We start from the raw sequence: 15,044 nt of genomic DNA, 5'->3' as shown, positions 1-15,044 counted from the left end.
GAGAGAACTGAGGCCCTGACAGAAAGAACGCATGGACAATGACTTGGAGAGAGGCTCGAGGAGAAGCATTGTGTTGCACTGGTTTCTCCAATACGGGCAGGGGCTGCTGCTTACAATAGCTGCTGTATGGACTTAGCCTGCTGCTTCAGCCAAATCAGCCCCCACCTCCTGAAAGTGATTGTTATGAGGGTCTCTTTGACCCAGGGACAATAGCTGCCATCCAGAAGATGTGTTCTTACCTGCAGCCTCAGTCACACCTGTCTCCCACCTGCTCCCCCAAACAATGGCCAACGAAAAGAAGCATGCCCAGAAGCTCACCAAGGGTCCTGAGGTCACCCAATGGATCAGAGAAAGACCCCTGAATGCTGACCATGTAAGTGTTGGCAAAAGAAAGCGTGAATCTTTTGAGCCTGCGCAGTACAAGCCTGAGTTGCAAAATCAAGGTGGAGATTGGCCTTAAACAATGGGAGCAAGGAGGGGTGAAGAAGCATAAGAGATGACTCCCAAATGAACCCTGTTGAGATATTCCCACCAAAGGATCCTGAACCAAGACAGAGGACCGGCAGGACTCTACGGGACCGGAGACCAGAGGGACACTTCTGAAGCTCTACTGGTGGTAAATGTAAACTCACTTCTCATCTTCACTTTTACTCTCCCTGTTTCTTTTCTCTTTTCTTTTTCTTACTCTCTCTCTCTATCGCATACTGCTTTATGAGCAAATTAATAAAGAAACACTGTTTGACTGAATCATAACCCCTTGGCCTTTTTGGTTGCCTTAATTTTGTGCTCTGAGATCAAGGTAAACGAGCCATCATGAGTCCATCACTGAGTGGACTGTGACAACCGTTGAGGAAAATTACCCTGTGAATTCTTTTGAAGAAGTTTGGTCTACCCGTCTGGTTAGAAGAATCAGACTTCTGCATACTTACCTTTAAAATTCTGCCCCCCCTCCCCCCAGAAGAGCACAGCTACTCTGGTACTTTAAGGATAAAAATACAATAATTAATTCAGCCAGATCCTGACTATGATCTGGAGAAGATCTTTCTCTAAACAACAGCTTTAATTCTAAACTGTTCTCAGACACTACCAAGCAACCAGTGGTGCTATATGAACACATTTGCAGCAAACACTATTACATTACGCAGAAAATAAAACCCCTTATTGCTTTCACCTTCATTCTTAAATACATTCAGTTGCAATGCTCTAGCCTGCAAAATACACACATCGCTACTTCTGAATTCTCATAAAGGGAATCATGGCAAAGATTCAAATAGCATTTTGCACCACTGGTATCAATGGCTGCAAACTCCTCTGGAGTACGAGACTTCGCTGGAAACAGTGAGATGCTGATTTGATTGAATCTGGGGAAAATGAGCCACAGTGTCCTCTCTGGCTTTAGGGCAGGTAGTTCCTCAAGTACTTCTCAAAGTTTTTGATACAGACTGTTTAGCACTTCTGCTTTAGCAGGGTAAGCATAGCAGTTAAATCCAGAGTCTTGTTTAGGTGCCTTTTCCTAAGAAAGCACACTTTGTACTCCCATGACCAAAAAAAAAAAACAAACCCAAACATGAATTGTTTGCAGAATTCAGTGCTTCTGTTTTAGTTGTAGGTCTGCTAACAATAGTTTTGGAGCCGGAAAGGGACAGAACATTCTCTATTTCTGTTAATGCTGCAGTGCAGTCCCTACTCTCACCAAAAAGAACACAGTGTCATTTTTGACGACCCTTACTCTCTCATCCAGACGCTTCATCTCGTGTTACTTTCAGCTACCCTGGGCAATCTCCTTGGTTGTTGCAGTGGGATGTTACAGGATATCCAAATTTATAGCTACCAAGGATTACACTGCTCTATGATTTCATCATGACATCAAGGTCTCCATTAGCTAATGAGACTTCCTTGGATTTGCTGGAAACTTAAGAACAGATTTAAGCAGGCTCCCAAGCAAAGTCTAAACTTCAGCTGAAACAATTGTCTTAGAAAATAAAAACCGTTTTGCAAAGAAAGTAAAGTATGAACACGGCTGTAATGATGTATACAGAGACAAGTGAAATAACTCAACGTATAACACTTCCTTTCACCTGTGCTTAGTTACAGTACAACAGCTTCCAATACAATTCTTTTGGGTTTTATTAAATGGTTCCCTAGTAGAACAAAGGCCTCGAGCTCCAGTGCTAACATGCAAACTTTCAAAGAAACGCAAGTAGCCATGGTCATGTTACCCTTTTTCTGGGTGTACCGCAATAGATCTTGGCTGGTCCAAACCCTGGGATATAATTACATATCGGAATGAGCCGTTGAGCCTGGCAACTTCAATTAAGTTGAAGCCATGATCCGTCCAATATATGTTACCTAGGAAAAATACCTTGAGGTTACTGGAAAAAGACAAGACTGCTTGAAAAGAGTTTAGATCTTAAGTTAGGACCAGAAACTAACCGCTGTATTTTAACTTATGTATCTTATATTTGTAATTTCTAGTCCTATTCAGCCTTCCACTTTAAAGTATAAACTTCTATTAGTGGTTGTCACCACTGAGACTGTCCATCTAAGATATATCCAAGATATTTAAACAATTTTTCTGTCTGTAGCAAAACTGAAAAAAAGCCGTGGTGGTATCTTCCAAGAAGTTCTAGACATTTGGAATATTAGAATTCAGAGCTGAAAGCAAATCAAGTTATTTAGTCTTGAGCTGAAGATGCAAGAGGACAGTGTCAGAAAATGTGACAATTCCTGAGGCAGGTGGAGACCTACCTGCTATCCAGTCCACTGCAATGCCTTCTACTCTTCCCAAACCATTTGTAACAATGTCTTCCTTCCACGTTTGATCTCGTTTAGATCTGCTAATTTTGTTGAAACCCATGTCTGTCCAATAGATTGTATCATTTCCTATAAAATACATGGCAAAGATTCTTGGATTATTTGAGTTCCTGCAGTCCAACTATCTACATCAGTAACAGTAAAAAACTGCCAATTATAATTTTATTAATATGTCTCGGAGTAAAAAGAAGAATGGTATAAAACCTGTCATCTTTAATTTTTCATTCCTTTTCCTTTAAAAACAATATTTAAAAAAATAATTCAGAGTTCTATGTTTTCTAGTGTGTTTGCATATATTTTTTAATATAATACATATACATATATATATAAATAGGAGATATATTCTTTTTATATATACATACATATATCTCAAAGGAAGGAAGAAGAACCCAAAATTTACACAGATAACAGCCAATTCCAAGAACAAACCACTTTGGTATGCTCAAGAACTCCAGACACACCACTTCACATGTCGGCAATTTATATCTGGACAAAATGGTATACAATAAAACAAATGACAAATTCTACCTTCAAGTATCCCAAACATATCATTTGACAATCACATCCAGGGGCCATGTTCTTGCTAGCGATTTCAAAAATTACACAGATCTTAATACTAACTGCACACAGATTCAGCAATGAGATACTGGTCTACAATTGTGTGCAGGGATATGCCAAATGCCCTTCAGTGGAGTGTGAGATATACAGAATTAATATGAAGTCTTATCTGAAAGCTCATAGTTAAAAAACCCCAACTATATACTATATTTAGCAGCTGGATAAGACATTCTACAACGGAAACTGATGCATTTCGTATTCTAGTTTAATTCCTCTACATAAAAACACACCACTTTGTGTTCATACTATGGCCATTTAAGTCAGCCATGTGAGCAACTACCCACAGAACTTCGAAGATCAGTTATGAGAAAACGGAGATCTCTGTGGTTCCAATTCCATGAATAAATGTTAATGTGTACAGCACAAATGACTTAGTAGCGCTGTTTTCGCACAGAAAAGACTTAAAATGACTATTTCTTAAAACAGTGTTTTTCAGTAATCCAGAAACCTAAACATCTGAATTACCTGGATTTGCTTCCAGGTAATAACATGTTAAAGAAAGAAAACCAATTAAAAACAAAATCATACTTTTCTTTAAAATATATCATTACACACAACCATTAAAAGTCTCTCTGAATTACAAAATTACTTCCTGTAAAATCCAGCATTTTATGACACAGCTTTGTTTTGTTAATGATCAACATATTTCCTTAATACACAATATACCTGACCTGAATATAAAGAGATAGAAACAACTAATGGTTACCATACATGTACAAAAAGGGAGGGTAAGGACATACAAAATCATAGAGATATGTAGATGTAACTTCACGGATATAAAAATACTTTCCAGTAATAAAGGGAACCACATTCCCAAGACAAATATTATAGAGAATACTATTTTTAACATCTGTCGAACTGGATTTTCATTTAGTTCGTTGAGTTCCTGTAAAGTGATCAGAAATTTTAAACAGAACGAATCTGTTCTACAAACAAAAATCATGTAAGTAGTTTCGGGACTGGAACTAATCAGGGAAACTCAAGTAATATTTGCTATGTTGGAGGAAGTTCACCCAGCACATGCAGTTCAAAGCTTCTAGAAAGTATCCTTACATGTAAACGCTAACAGCTTGAGTACGCAAAAATAATAATTACTCAACCATACGATATTGAATCTCAGCTGACACATACTTTCTTTAAAATTCTCATGTTCTATTACAGTCCTTTACCTTACTTGCCTACATTATGTATCCTAAATTAAAACTCCAATAAATATAGCTGTAAAATGCATTGACTGCAACATTTTGATATAACGGTTCAAAGATGCTCCAAGGCATTTATTCACAATAATGCAAAACTTTTCAGTCCCTATTTTCTATAGACTACATTGGAGAGTATTTTTTAATTTCAGGTATTTCATGACAGCTTAAGAAAAGAAGCAAGCTATACTCTCATGCTCTGTGGTGTGAAAATATCCATGGAATTAATTTTCATTAAACTCGTAAAGATCCCTGTGGGTTTTAAATACCGATAATACTACAACATTTGCTGAGTTTCAGCTTGCATTTGGATACAGATGGTATGATACACGTGACAAATCCCTCTCATTTTACAGAGAAAGCAATTTTTATGGTTTCCTTACTGTTAATAAAGTTCCCTACATCTCAATAAAATGTAATATTCTCTGTAGGACTCAACCACTGAAGACCCATGCCATGCAGAACAAGCTAATAGGAACTCACATTAAACAACTGGCCTTTATTTTGTTGTTGCCTGTTCACTTATAAAAGCGGATGAAGTTTTCACAGATCTGTGTGTCAATGCTGTCTCTGCCAAGCAGCACTATTAATATTCTAATTGCACAAACCCTTTTTATTTTCCCTAGCATTCTGAAAAATAACAGAGACGGAAACGAAAACTCCCTTCAGCATCTGGTTCCTGAATCATAGAATAGCTTGGGTGGGAAGGGACCTTCCCAGCTCCCCCAGTGCCCCCCCTGCCATGAGCAGGGACATCTTCACCAGCTCAGGTTGCTCAGAGCCCCCATCCAGCCTGGCCTGGGATGTCCCCAGGGATGGTTCATCCACCACCTCTCTGGCCAACCTGAGACAGGCTCTCACCACCCTTCCTCATGTCTGGCCTGAAAGTCAGTTCTGGCTTCAGACACATGGAAAGAAGGCCTGTACTCAATTTAGGACCTTCAGTATCAATTTAACTATCTGAAGAGAATTACTACCTGGAAATGACAGGCACCACAAAATGAGAAACAACTGTCTGCAGCTTTACACAGCCGGTACAAGGATTTTGCTAAGTGGTGAACATTAGTAACCATGGCCTCCCATTGGCTCCTACAGTCCACAGGCAGCTTATCAGCAAACACTGAAAATTAATTCCATTTAATGCATTAGTATTCTGCCAATAAAATACTGTAACTCAAAATTCACTTACAAAGTATTTGTTGAATACTAGCCCTTTCACTAGGCCTTGTCAGCTTAGCCCATAAATGTTCAAAATGCTTATCTGAACAGAGAATAAAATCTATTCTCCTGCCACCTACACACACCTGTGTGTACATTACAGATACAAATGCCTGGAAGCACAATGATTGCATGAGTAAGAGCAGGACAGAAAACGAACATAGAAGTGGGGAAAAACATGTGACAATGCCTCTGGGTTCCCAACTCCCACTAAGTTCAGCAAAACTCAACAAGGGACTGGGAAGACTCCGCTCTTCACAGAGGCAAAAACTCGCAAATCTTAAACTGTTTCTGAGATGAAGTACTGCAGAGCTGAAAGAGGTTTGACAATAACACTGTATTCTTTCAAAACTATCAAAAATCTTAACTATTACTTCGCCTTTACAGAGGCTTTTCAGCACTAATGAAAATATTAATTTAACCACTCTGCATTGTTGTGCTTTAAAAAGACAAAAATGCTACTACTCATGAAGTAGTTTATGCCCTCTAAGTCAGTAGGAATTAAGATAGTGTCACCTGGGGAACAGGATCATTTCTTGGAGACATAATTCTACCCATCAATTTGAAGACCATAATTCTGCCAATAAACATGATGTTCTCATTTCTTCAATTCCTAGAATGCCCTTGATATCTCAAATACGGTAGTGATTCTCTGCCCTGCAGACTCTCCTCCAACCAGACCAAGCTTAAGTACAGCGTATCTCCCACCATGTGGAAGCATATTTTCAACTAATGCAAACCAGATACTAAGATAAAAATGAACTGAATAACATCAAGAGGAAAAAAAAAGCTCACATTCAGTTTGGTAAACCTTTGTCTTAAACAACAATGGGACCCCACTCCCCAATGACCTCTAAAGAAGTCCAAAGGTCAAAAGTACTCTTAGTTCTTTAATGAAAATTTGGAAGTATCAAGACATAGCGACAAAAAAGGTGTATTTATTTTCTATCCCTTTTATCCCTACAAAAAATGTTGCCATAAGTCTTTTAACTATGATATGCTATACTGCTAGCATATGTTAACATCCTCTAGCCACTCTGCATACCTAAACATTACTGAGTGTAGATCAGAATTTTGGAATGTTTCATGATTAAGAATGAAATACAAGTCGTAGTCACTGAGTGGAAAAACAAAACACGATGAAATCTGAAAGTAACTTCACCTGCCTTCCGAATCATATGCGATGTATAAAGTTTTTAGGAATGAAATCAGAAAAATCCAGGTAAGATAGGAAAATGAGAAAAACAATTGGTTTTTAAGCTGAAAAAAACCATTGAAAGCCCTACTGTAACTTTTTATGAGAGAGTTTCCCCTTGTGATTTCACTGCTACAGAAAATTTACATTCCTATTTAGCAATGCATTTGTCACTGTCAATCGTATTCACATTCCCAGTGCTGTAACTGATCATCACAGAAGTTGGAGAACATCACTCAATTTTCTCAAATCTCATTTTCTCCAAAAAGCTAAAAATTACTACATGCACCTTATTCTTCCAAAATATTAATTTGATATTGACTAGGGAAGTCGAAACAAAGCTCTCTAAAGCAGGAGCTAGTGTATCTTGTAAGCAGACTATGCTAACAAATAATCCCCACACCAAAGAAAACACAAGATGGAAAATCTTCAATAAAATCCCAATATCAGTATTTTAGAATGAAAAGGTCAAAGGTCAGATTCCTGTATTACACATCATAGTTTTGTAAAGCTTGTAAGACCACAATTCAACAATGATATTTTTTAAGGTATATTTACTGTAATAAAAAATATAATTCTTGGAAAATCCAATTGCATTGTCTTAGTGCTCCCTGTCAAGCACATGCATAGATACCACTTCTCTATCATCTTGTCTCTTTCCAGAAATAGATGAAATCAGCTGTATCATAGTATTTCCCATCTAAGATATGTGTATAAAGGCACTGGCTTTAAAGTGATTTTCCTGTCCCAGTAGACTGCAACTGTACTATACCTATGATATAACGCCAGCTCTGAACATTAGCTGTCACTGATTTGAAAGCAAATTATGGGGGGCACTGTAAAATGTTAAACGAACTTTGTATTTTACTAGGAAGAGGTACAAGAGCATCAGTGAAGAAGGCAGGCCAAAAGAGAAGGCTTTAATGAGTTTAACTCCTAACCTGTTAACAAAAGATTAGTGATATTTGTGTGATGAAGTAGTCAGATAAAACAAGCAGAAAAAAGTCCAGTTTTAATACGAAGGCATATATTAACATACACTAAAGCCATAACTTCGACTCTCTCAATGCTGGATTCCCAGGTAGAATTTATTTCAAAATGAAAATCAATGGAGTATGACAAAATAATTGTATGCTTCAGGAAGCCAATATATAACATAGGTACCTTCAAATTTTATTTCTAGAGTGGTAGCTTGCAAACTCAATGAGTAACAAGAACAGCTCATGAGAAAATTGGTTCAGAAGGAAGGCTGGTCAAAGAGTTAACGGGTTAAAAACGTGGAGACACAAGATATTTTCAGGTCATTACTTGGTCACAGATTTCTTATTGTCTGTAAATTAACTAGAACTTTCTAATGCCTTTGAAGATCTTCAGACACCTTTTAGTATCAGTGGGATATGCATCCAACTACTTTTCAGGATCTGATCCTTAATGTCTTTCCGTGTTCTTTCGCATGTAAGGCAAATGTGAAACCTAATTTCATAGGTAATCTATGAAGCTATATTAACTAAAAATTGTTTTCTCTTTATACACTGTGGTGGAGAGACATCTGCTTTCCTACAGATTTATGACCACTTGCTCTAATACCAACAGCGTCCTACTCAAGTTCTCAGTGATGTCTACTGAAAAACACCAGTATTGCTAGTGAAATCTACATATACATAATACATGTTTTTATACTTATTATAAAAAATAAATAGCTAGAGGTTAACACTGTAACAAACAATCAACTTCCAATTCCTTCAGCTATAGATGTAATTACTTAGAAGGTTTAAAAACTGGGGTTTTATTTCATTTATAAGAATAGTATACAATATTTACCATACTTACAATAAACTGTACATAATACTTACCTGCATGGAAGTCTATGCCCACAGCAAACGAAGTTCCAGATATAGGCATTAGAGCATCCATTTTATCATTTGGATCAAGAGGAATTCCTCTAATTCCTTCATGAACAGAATACATAAGAAACGATTCAATACCTATGGTAAAAATAAAATAGCCAATGAGAGCACAGTGGAGACTTTCACAATTAACAAGACTTGAGGAGTTAACAAGAATAGACAGTTTTCCAGTACTGCTCCATTGTTTTCCAGAATGATAACTCCATCTCTCTGAAAAAAACATTCATTAATTGTTATGGTATATTTCTGATAAAATGGCAAACGCAGACTTATAAAGAGAAAGGAATCAATGTCCATTTCAAGCATCACCTTAGAATAAAGTAATTAGCAGTAATTAAAATGAAAAATTAAGAAGAACATGTTTTAGAATAATGAGAAATTTAAGAATATTTTCAGTGCATATCTGCGCTTTCTGTATATATTCAGCAAGTGACAATTTAAAAGAACTTGTAGAAAGCAGGACTCAAGACTCTAAACTGTCTGTCTGAGGCTGGGATTCATCTCGCCTCATGTAGTCACGCACACCTGCTTTAGACAATGGAGAGAAATACATAGTTTTAGTGAATAATGCAGTTGATGCATTTGAAATGGCTACTTTTGTGTTAATTACACTCCAAATAAACCTATTTCTACTAAGAAGGAAGAAATTTGACTGTGTAGGGGTCTCGTTAGGTAGTCATTTGGAGCGAAGATGAATCATGCTGAAGTGTTGATAACCAAAACCAGAACAAATATTTTGTTTCCTTAATATATCCGATCACTTCTAAGTTAAAGGAAATCATGCAGCGTGATGACACATAACTCATATTCTTGAAGTATATTAACTACTATAAACAAAAAGTTCCTTTTTCTTCACATCAGTTCTTTGAAAACTTCTTTCTTTGTAAATAGCTAGCTAGTAGAAGACCCTGAAAATATGGACTAAATATTTTTAGATCATTACAAGATTTTCTTCTAAGCAAGCTGGCAAATGAAAAGAGCAATGCTAAACAAGTATATGTGTACAGAACAGTACCTGTCAAATTTTCTCCGTGAATATTCAAGACAGAATAAAAATGTTTTTACTTGTGATCTTTTTAAGTGAAGAAAAATGTAATCATAACAAGCTGTTCTGATCCAGAAAACAGTATATCTAACAGAAAGGAGGAATACATCTCAAATACACAACATCCACCAGTCTTACCTGGACCCATAACTGAAAATTATAAACATCTGAAGAAGTAGTTGTAAAAGTAAAAAATACTATGTAAAGAAAAGTGAAGAACGCACTGTTGTCACATACAGCACGCACTGAAGAAGCAGAAAAGCCACATCTATGTTGCTTAATTCTACTTTTATGTATACTCTACTAACTAGAGGAGGTAACAATTCCTCATAGGAATAAATAATATTAAGTTTATATGACTATAAGGCATCTGGTTATTTCATATTATTCAGGGAAATATTAAAACTTTGGATGTAAGTTAGGCTTTGACTTTATTCCTGCTTCAATAGACCAAAAAAAATTAAAAAATAAAATAAAATCAGGCGTTACTTTATATTAACATCAACACAGTACGATGAGATATTTAGCCTTTCAATACTGTAGCCTGTAGGGTAAGGTATTTGACCCTGGAAATATATGTACTGCTATTAATGTGCCTCAAATAGACTGGTCCTCTGCCTATATTTAAAAAGAAACTAAAAAATAAGAGTTTCCACAAAATACTATGCAGAACTACATAAAGAAATTAAAAGCTAAAATTAAAATTCTGTCCTTACCACAATAGACATTTCTCTGTTATTGCTTTGTTCAAGCATATTAAATACTGTTATATTTCACTTAAAATTAATAAGAAAGTTTATTTAACCATCACAATGTTCTCATAAGCCTGAAGTTAGTTAAAATAAATATTTGAAATTCGTTTTACCCTTGCACGCCACGCGGTTTTTTTGAAGGTTGTAGCCTACTGTACACACACAAGTCCTGGTGGTTTCTGATGTTGGCAAACAGAGCTGGGAGCACCCACCGTTGTTTAACTGGCAGGAATTGCTACCTATACCATGACAGGAGAAGAGGAAACAAAATTTGAACAGTGACATCGATTTATTAATATTGCCAAAACCAAACTGTGTTCAGCTAGCTTCATAGAAAAATTGAGATATGCATAAAATATTTCAAGCTCTGCTACTATTCATACACTACTCTATGCTTCACTCTTACAGTATTTTACCCGCACACTTAAAATATCTTTTCCTTAAAATTTTTTAAAAATAATAGTTTTCTGAAAAAGAATCTGCCTGTTTTAAAGAAAAAGCATATGACAAAACTGAAAATACTATAATACATTGAGTTTGTGAGTAGTAATGCTGAAATATCATTGACATTATTCTAAAAGGTATATCTTATTCTAGACCATGAGCACATCACCAATCATAGTTCAGTCATTAATCAGATGTTATATTAACCTCATCTTCATAAACCACTATTTATTTTGTATATGTAAGATACATTCCAATTTGATCTCACAGATCTATGCTCCAACTTAATTAAAACAATATCAAGTAATAGATGAAATTATAAATGTAGATAAATTATAAACATAATGCACAGCACAGTGAACACATCTTAGAAATGTGAAGCTTCATGAAGAAACATTTGAGTCTACTAAGACATTCAAGGAATTAGTTGATTACGAGTTACCAAGCACCTATGAATCAAGAGAGCTACTTGTCACATTCATTCTTGCATTCCTAATTTGGCAGTAGAAAGTACTTCATCTAAAATCATAGATGTTTTCTGAAATCCGTAAGCGCCGTCACATCACGTCTGCTCTCATGTGACTTTGATTTAATGAAATGCAAAATGCATACAAAATATGCCAAGATTCTTTTAAAAACAAACAAAAAAAATCAAATGCAAAGCTATATCCCATCTACACAACTTAATTCTTGTATGCAAAACCCTGACATTCCTGTCAAAATATAGACCAGCATATATGACTATACAACTTCAGGGCTCTTGCTGCAGTTAAAGTTCATAGTACAGAATGATAAAACTGTTACTTTTCTTGACTTGTATACAAAGGAAGGTGTATATTAATGCCACAGACACCAGATATTGTTGAAATTTGGGCACTCAGGAGGCTATCTGTATTTCTCCATGGCAGGGAGTTCAAGCATTTTAAAAAGTCAGAAACATTACTGAGTGCCTAAATTTTTATTAGTTACTGTTCCGTCACATTTAAAACTAAGGGCATGGCTGGAAAACACCTTTGTTTTTTTCCTAGATTAGGTAAAAAGGGAAGTGTTCCCAGAAGTGCTCAATATGGAACTGAATTAATGTCCTTTGCACAAGGACTACTTATTGTCCACCAAATATCAGGCAGCTCAGCTCCATCCTGGGTTCTTTGGGAAGGTTCTCCACAAAACAAAATATTTGTTTAATCTATATCCCATCCTTATGCTTTTCAATGAGACCATGAACACTTTGAAAGTAGCTGGAATCAGAAATAATCTCATCCCAAAGAATCTCCCAAATTTTTAATCTCTGATCTCCCAATTAATAAAATTGTGTGCAGGATCCCAAATTACACTTCTTCATTTTATCTTACTTCCCCCTTTGTCAACTAAGTTTTGGCAGTATTAGCAATATTCTCCCCATTTTTCTGCTGCCTCACAATTGATTTATGCTACCGTCACTTCTGTGACTTTTGATGAATTAAACTGTCTCAAAACAAATAGATAATTAAGAATATTAATGAATTCTCCCATAATACTTCACTTAAAATTTCAGTTGAGATGACATTCATACATGAACTGTTTTTTCTTGACTAAAAATGTTAATTGTAGATCCTCTAAAAGAACTTCAAACTTCACTACAGTGCAAACGTCAATCTTCAGAAAACATCTGATAAATTATATCAAGCAGATATTCTAAATAAATTATCCTATTATATTCAGTAATTTATTAAATAACAAAACGTTTTATAGTATTTTATCACCCAACTGCAATGAAATACATATTATTTTGTTCTAACATGGGAAAAGTCTAAAAGCTGGTTAAATGTGTCTAAAATGTAACATACCTTGCTGTGCTGCTTTATCATACACTTTCATATGTACAACACCTGAAGTTTTGTTTCGCAGGACAGTTGGGTTTCTTCCATCTTTCTTGTTACAGGTACCAATCTGAGCTAAGTTCTGGTCTGCCCACCAAAGCTTTTTATCTGTAAAAATTTCAAGTTTAAAAATTAAGAGGGCCATTAGTATATTATATATATTCCAAACTTCAGTTAGAAAGGAGCTTTTGAGATTAATTCTCAGATTTCTCAGATCAATTTTAAGGAAAACAATAAATAATATTTTTTTAATTTAAAAAAAAAAGTTTTGGATTTATAAATTGACTTTTCTCTCTTTAGGTGATAGGTTTTCACATATTATTAAGTGGAAAAACTGAAAGTTATAACTGAAAGTTACAAAACTTGAATGATATATCATATACTACTATGACACAGGGTTTATTCTCAAACTTTGTTGTATCCATTCATTATGTATGTGAAGACGACAGGAATTCTGGCTCTAGGTTTTCATTTCTTGACCTGAGTGTTAAAATGAGTATGACAATTACCGTAATATTAACTAAGATTCTTGTTACTGTTGTAAAGAAATTATTGAAATTACAAACTTACATTGATAGTAACTTTTTCATCGTGATTTACCCAAGATTTGAAAATAACAGAAAAAATAAGGCATGTTACGCACATACTAGCATAAAACTTCAAACCACCCTCATCAATCCATACATGCATACTACTTGAAACATAGTATGCAGGATTTGTCAAAAATTTATGACAGAGAATTCTCACTTGATGCTGAATTGTAGTGTAAATAACTGTTCTTCAAGGGTTGGATTTCAGGTGACTTTAGTCAGAAAGACCTCACTTAAATCCAGACAGGATTCTAAGTGACAGAAGAATATAAACACTAAGTTTGATTGTTATGCTGTGGCCATATTGGTTACTGTAGAATGTAAATTTTAATTTAAAAATAAATCGAGATACAAATACCAGCATCAATGGAAAGACAATCTTCATAACCATTTAAACAACACTGTATGATGACAAGCAATTTAAAAGAAATTTCAATATACTGAAAGGTATACATGAGATGTATATCCTCCACTTCCAGCAAAATGTTATGTTCAAAGACCTATTAACATAATTTAAATTACGACAGTAGAAATTGCTTTAGTTTTTTCAGTGTTACCGGTTCATAGTTCTGAGACTTTGGCGATTACCTGCAGGAATTAATGAAAGAGCCTCTTCAGTTAAAGAACTTGTTAGTCTTTTATTCATCTAGCAAAAGCGAGTAAGGTACCTCAATGTCAATATAATTTCTTTAAGGCAATAAGCTTTACTACTATTCCTCAAACCAGTATTGGGGTGGTATTCCTACCAAGTTTTGAATATTTCTTGTTTCATACCATCACTTGAAACCGTCCAAATGGGCTATAAAGTCAGTCACAACAAGTATGAAGAAAAAACCAAAGACAACCTATCAGGAAACAAAGCAAGAAGAAATAATGCAAGTGGAAGAATATGATTTATATATGTTTTTTAAAACCCTCCCAGCGGCTCTCATAGAAAATTTCTGTTTCTTATTGCTAAGGCTCGGAAGAGAGAATAGGTTAAAATTAGAGGAAATCAGAAGAAAGCCAGAAACGCCCTTCACTCTTTGTATTTCTTTACACCCCACGCACGCAAAAGGCCACACTTATTAGCTTTACTGTAGCTCTGAACGATAACATTAAGATCATAGCACTGCTTTCTATACCAGTTTCTGCCTGTGTTTCAAGGAAGATGCTGGGTTGATGATGCAAAAGCTCTGTACTTGTGACTTGCCATGTGCCAAGTGAAAAGGAACCCCAACATTTAAATTTCACATATGCAGGCACCAGCACTGCACACCCAGGGCAGAATCATTTGTTCAATGGAAACTAACATATTGTGCATAAGTATCTTCCATGAGGTACATGGTGACAGTTCAGTTTAAAACAAACTAAAGAAGGCACTGACATTTTGAAAGTGTATTTCTGAAAGGCAAACAAACTTT

General features: G+C 35.5%; 1 protein-coding gene across 4 annotated transcripts in view; it reads right to left on the bottom strand.

The window, feature by feature from the left end:
* Positions 1–15,044, bottom strand: part of LRP1B (LDL receptor related protein 1B) — a 687,296-nt gene that overhangs the window by 170,724 nt on the left and 501,528 nt on the right. For all 4 annotated transcript variants that reach the window (XM_065840662.2, XM_071810731.1, XM_071810729.1 and 1 more), the window contains exons 33-37: positions 13,019–13,159; positions 10,862–10,987; positions 8,898–9,029; positions 2,749–2,883; positions 2,220–2,349 (exon numbers count right to left, since the gene is read on the bottom strand). In XM_065840662.2, the coding sequence (XP_065696734.1) occupies positions 2,220–2,349; positions 2,749–2,883; positions 8,898–9,029; positions 10,862–10,987; positions 13,019–13,159 (664 nt within the window). The remainder of the gene's footprint in view (positions 1–2,219; positions 2,350–2,748; positions 2,884–8,897; positions 9,030–10,861; positions 10,988–13,018; positions 13,160–15,044) is intronic.

This window comes from Patagioenas fasciata, chromosome 7 (assembly GCF_037038585.1).
Source record: "Patagioenas fasciata isolate bPatFas1 chromosome 7, bPatFas1.hap1, whole genome shotgun sequence".
Taxonomy (NCBI): Eukaryota; Metazoa; Chordata; class Aves; order Columbiformes; family Columbidae; genus Patagioenas; species Patagioenas fasciata.
The sequence above is the reverse complement of the archived record's forward strand: the minus strand, read 5'-3'. Positions and strand labels throughout refer to the sequence as shown.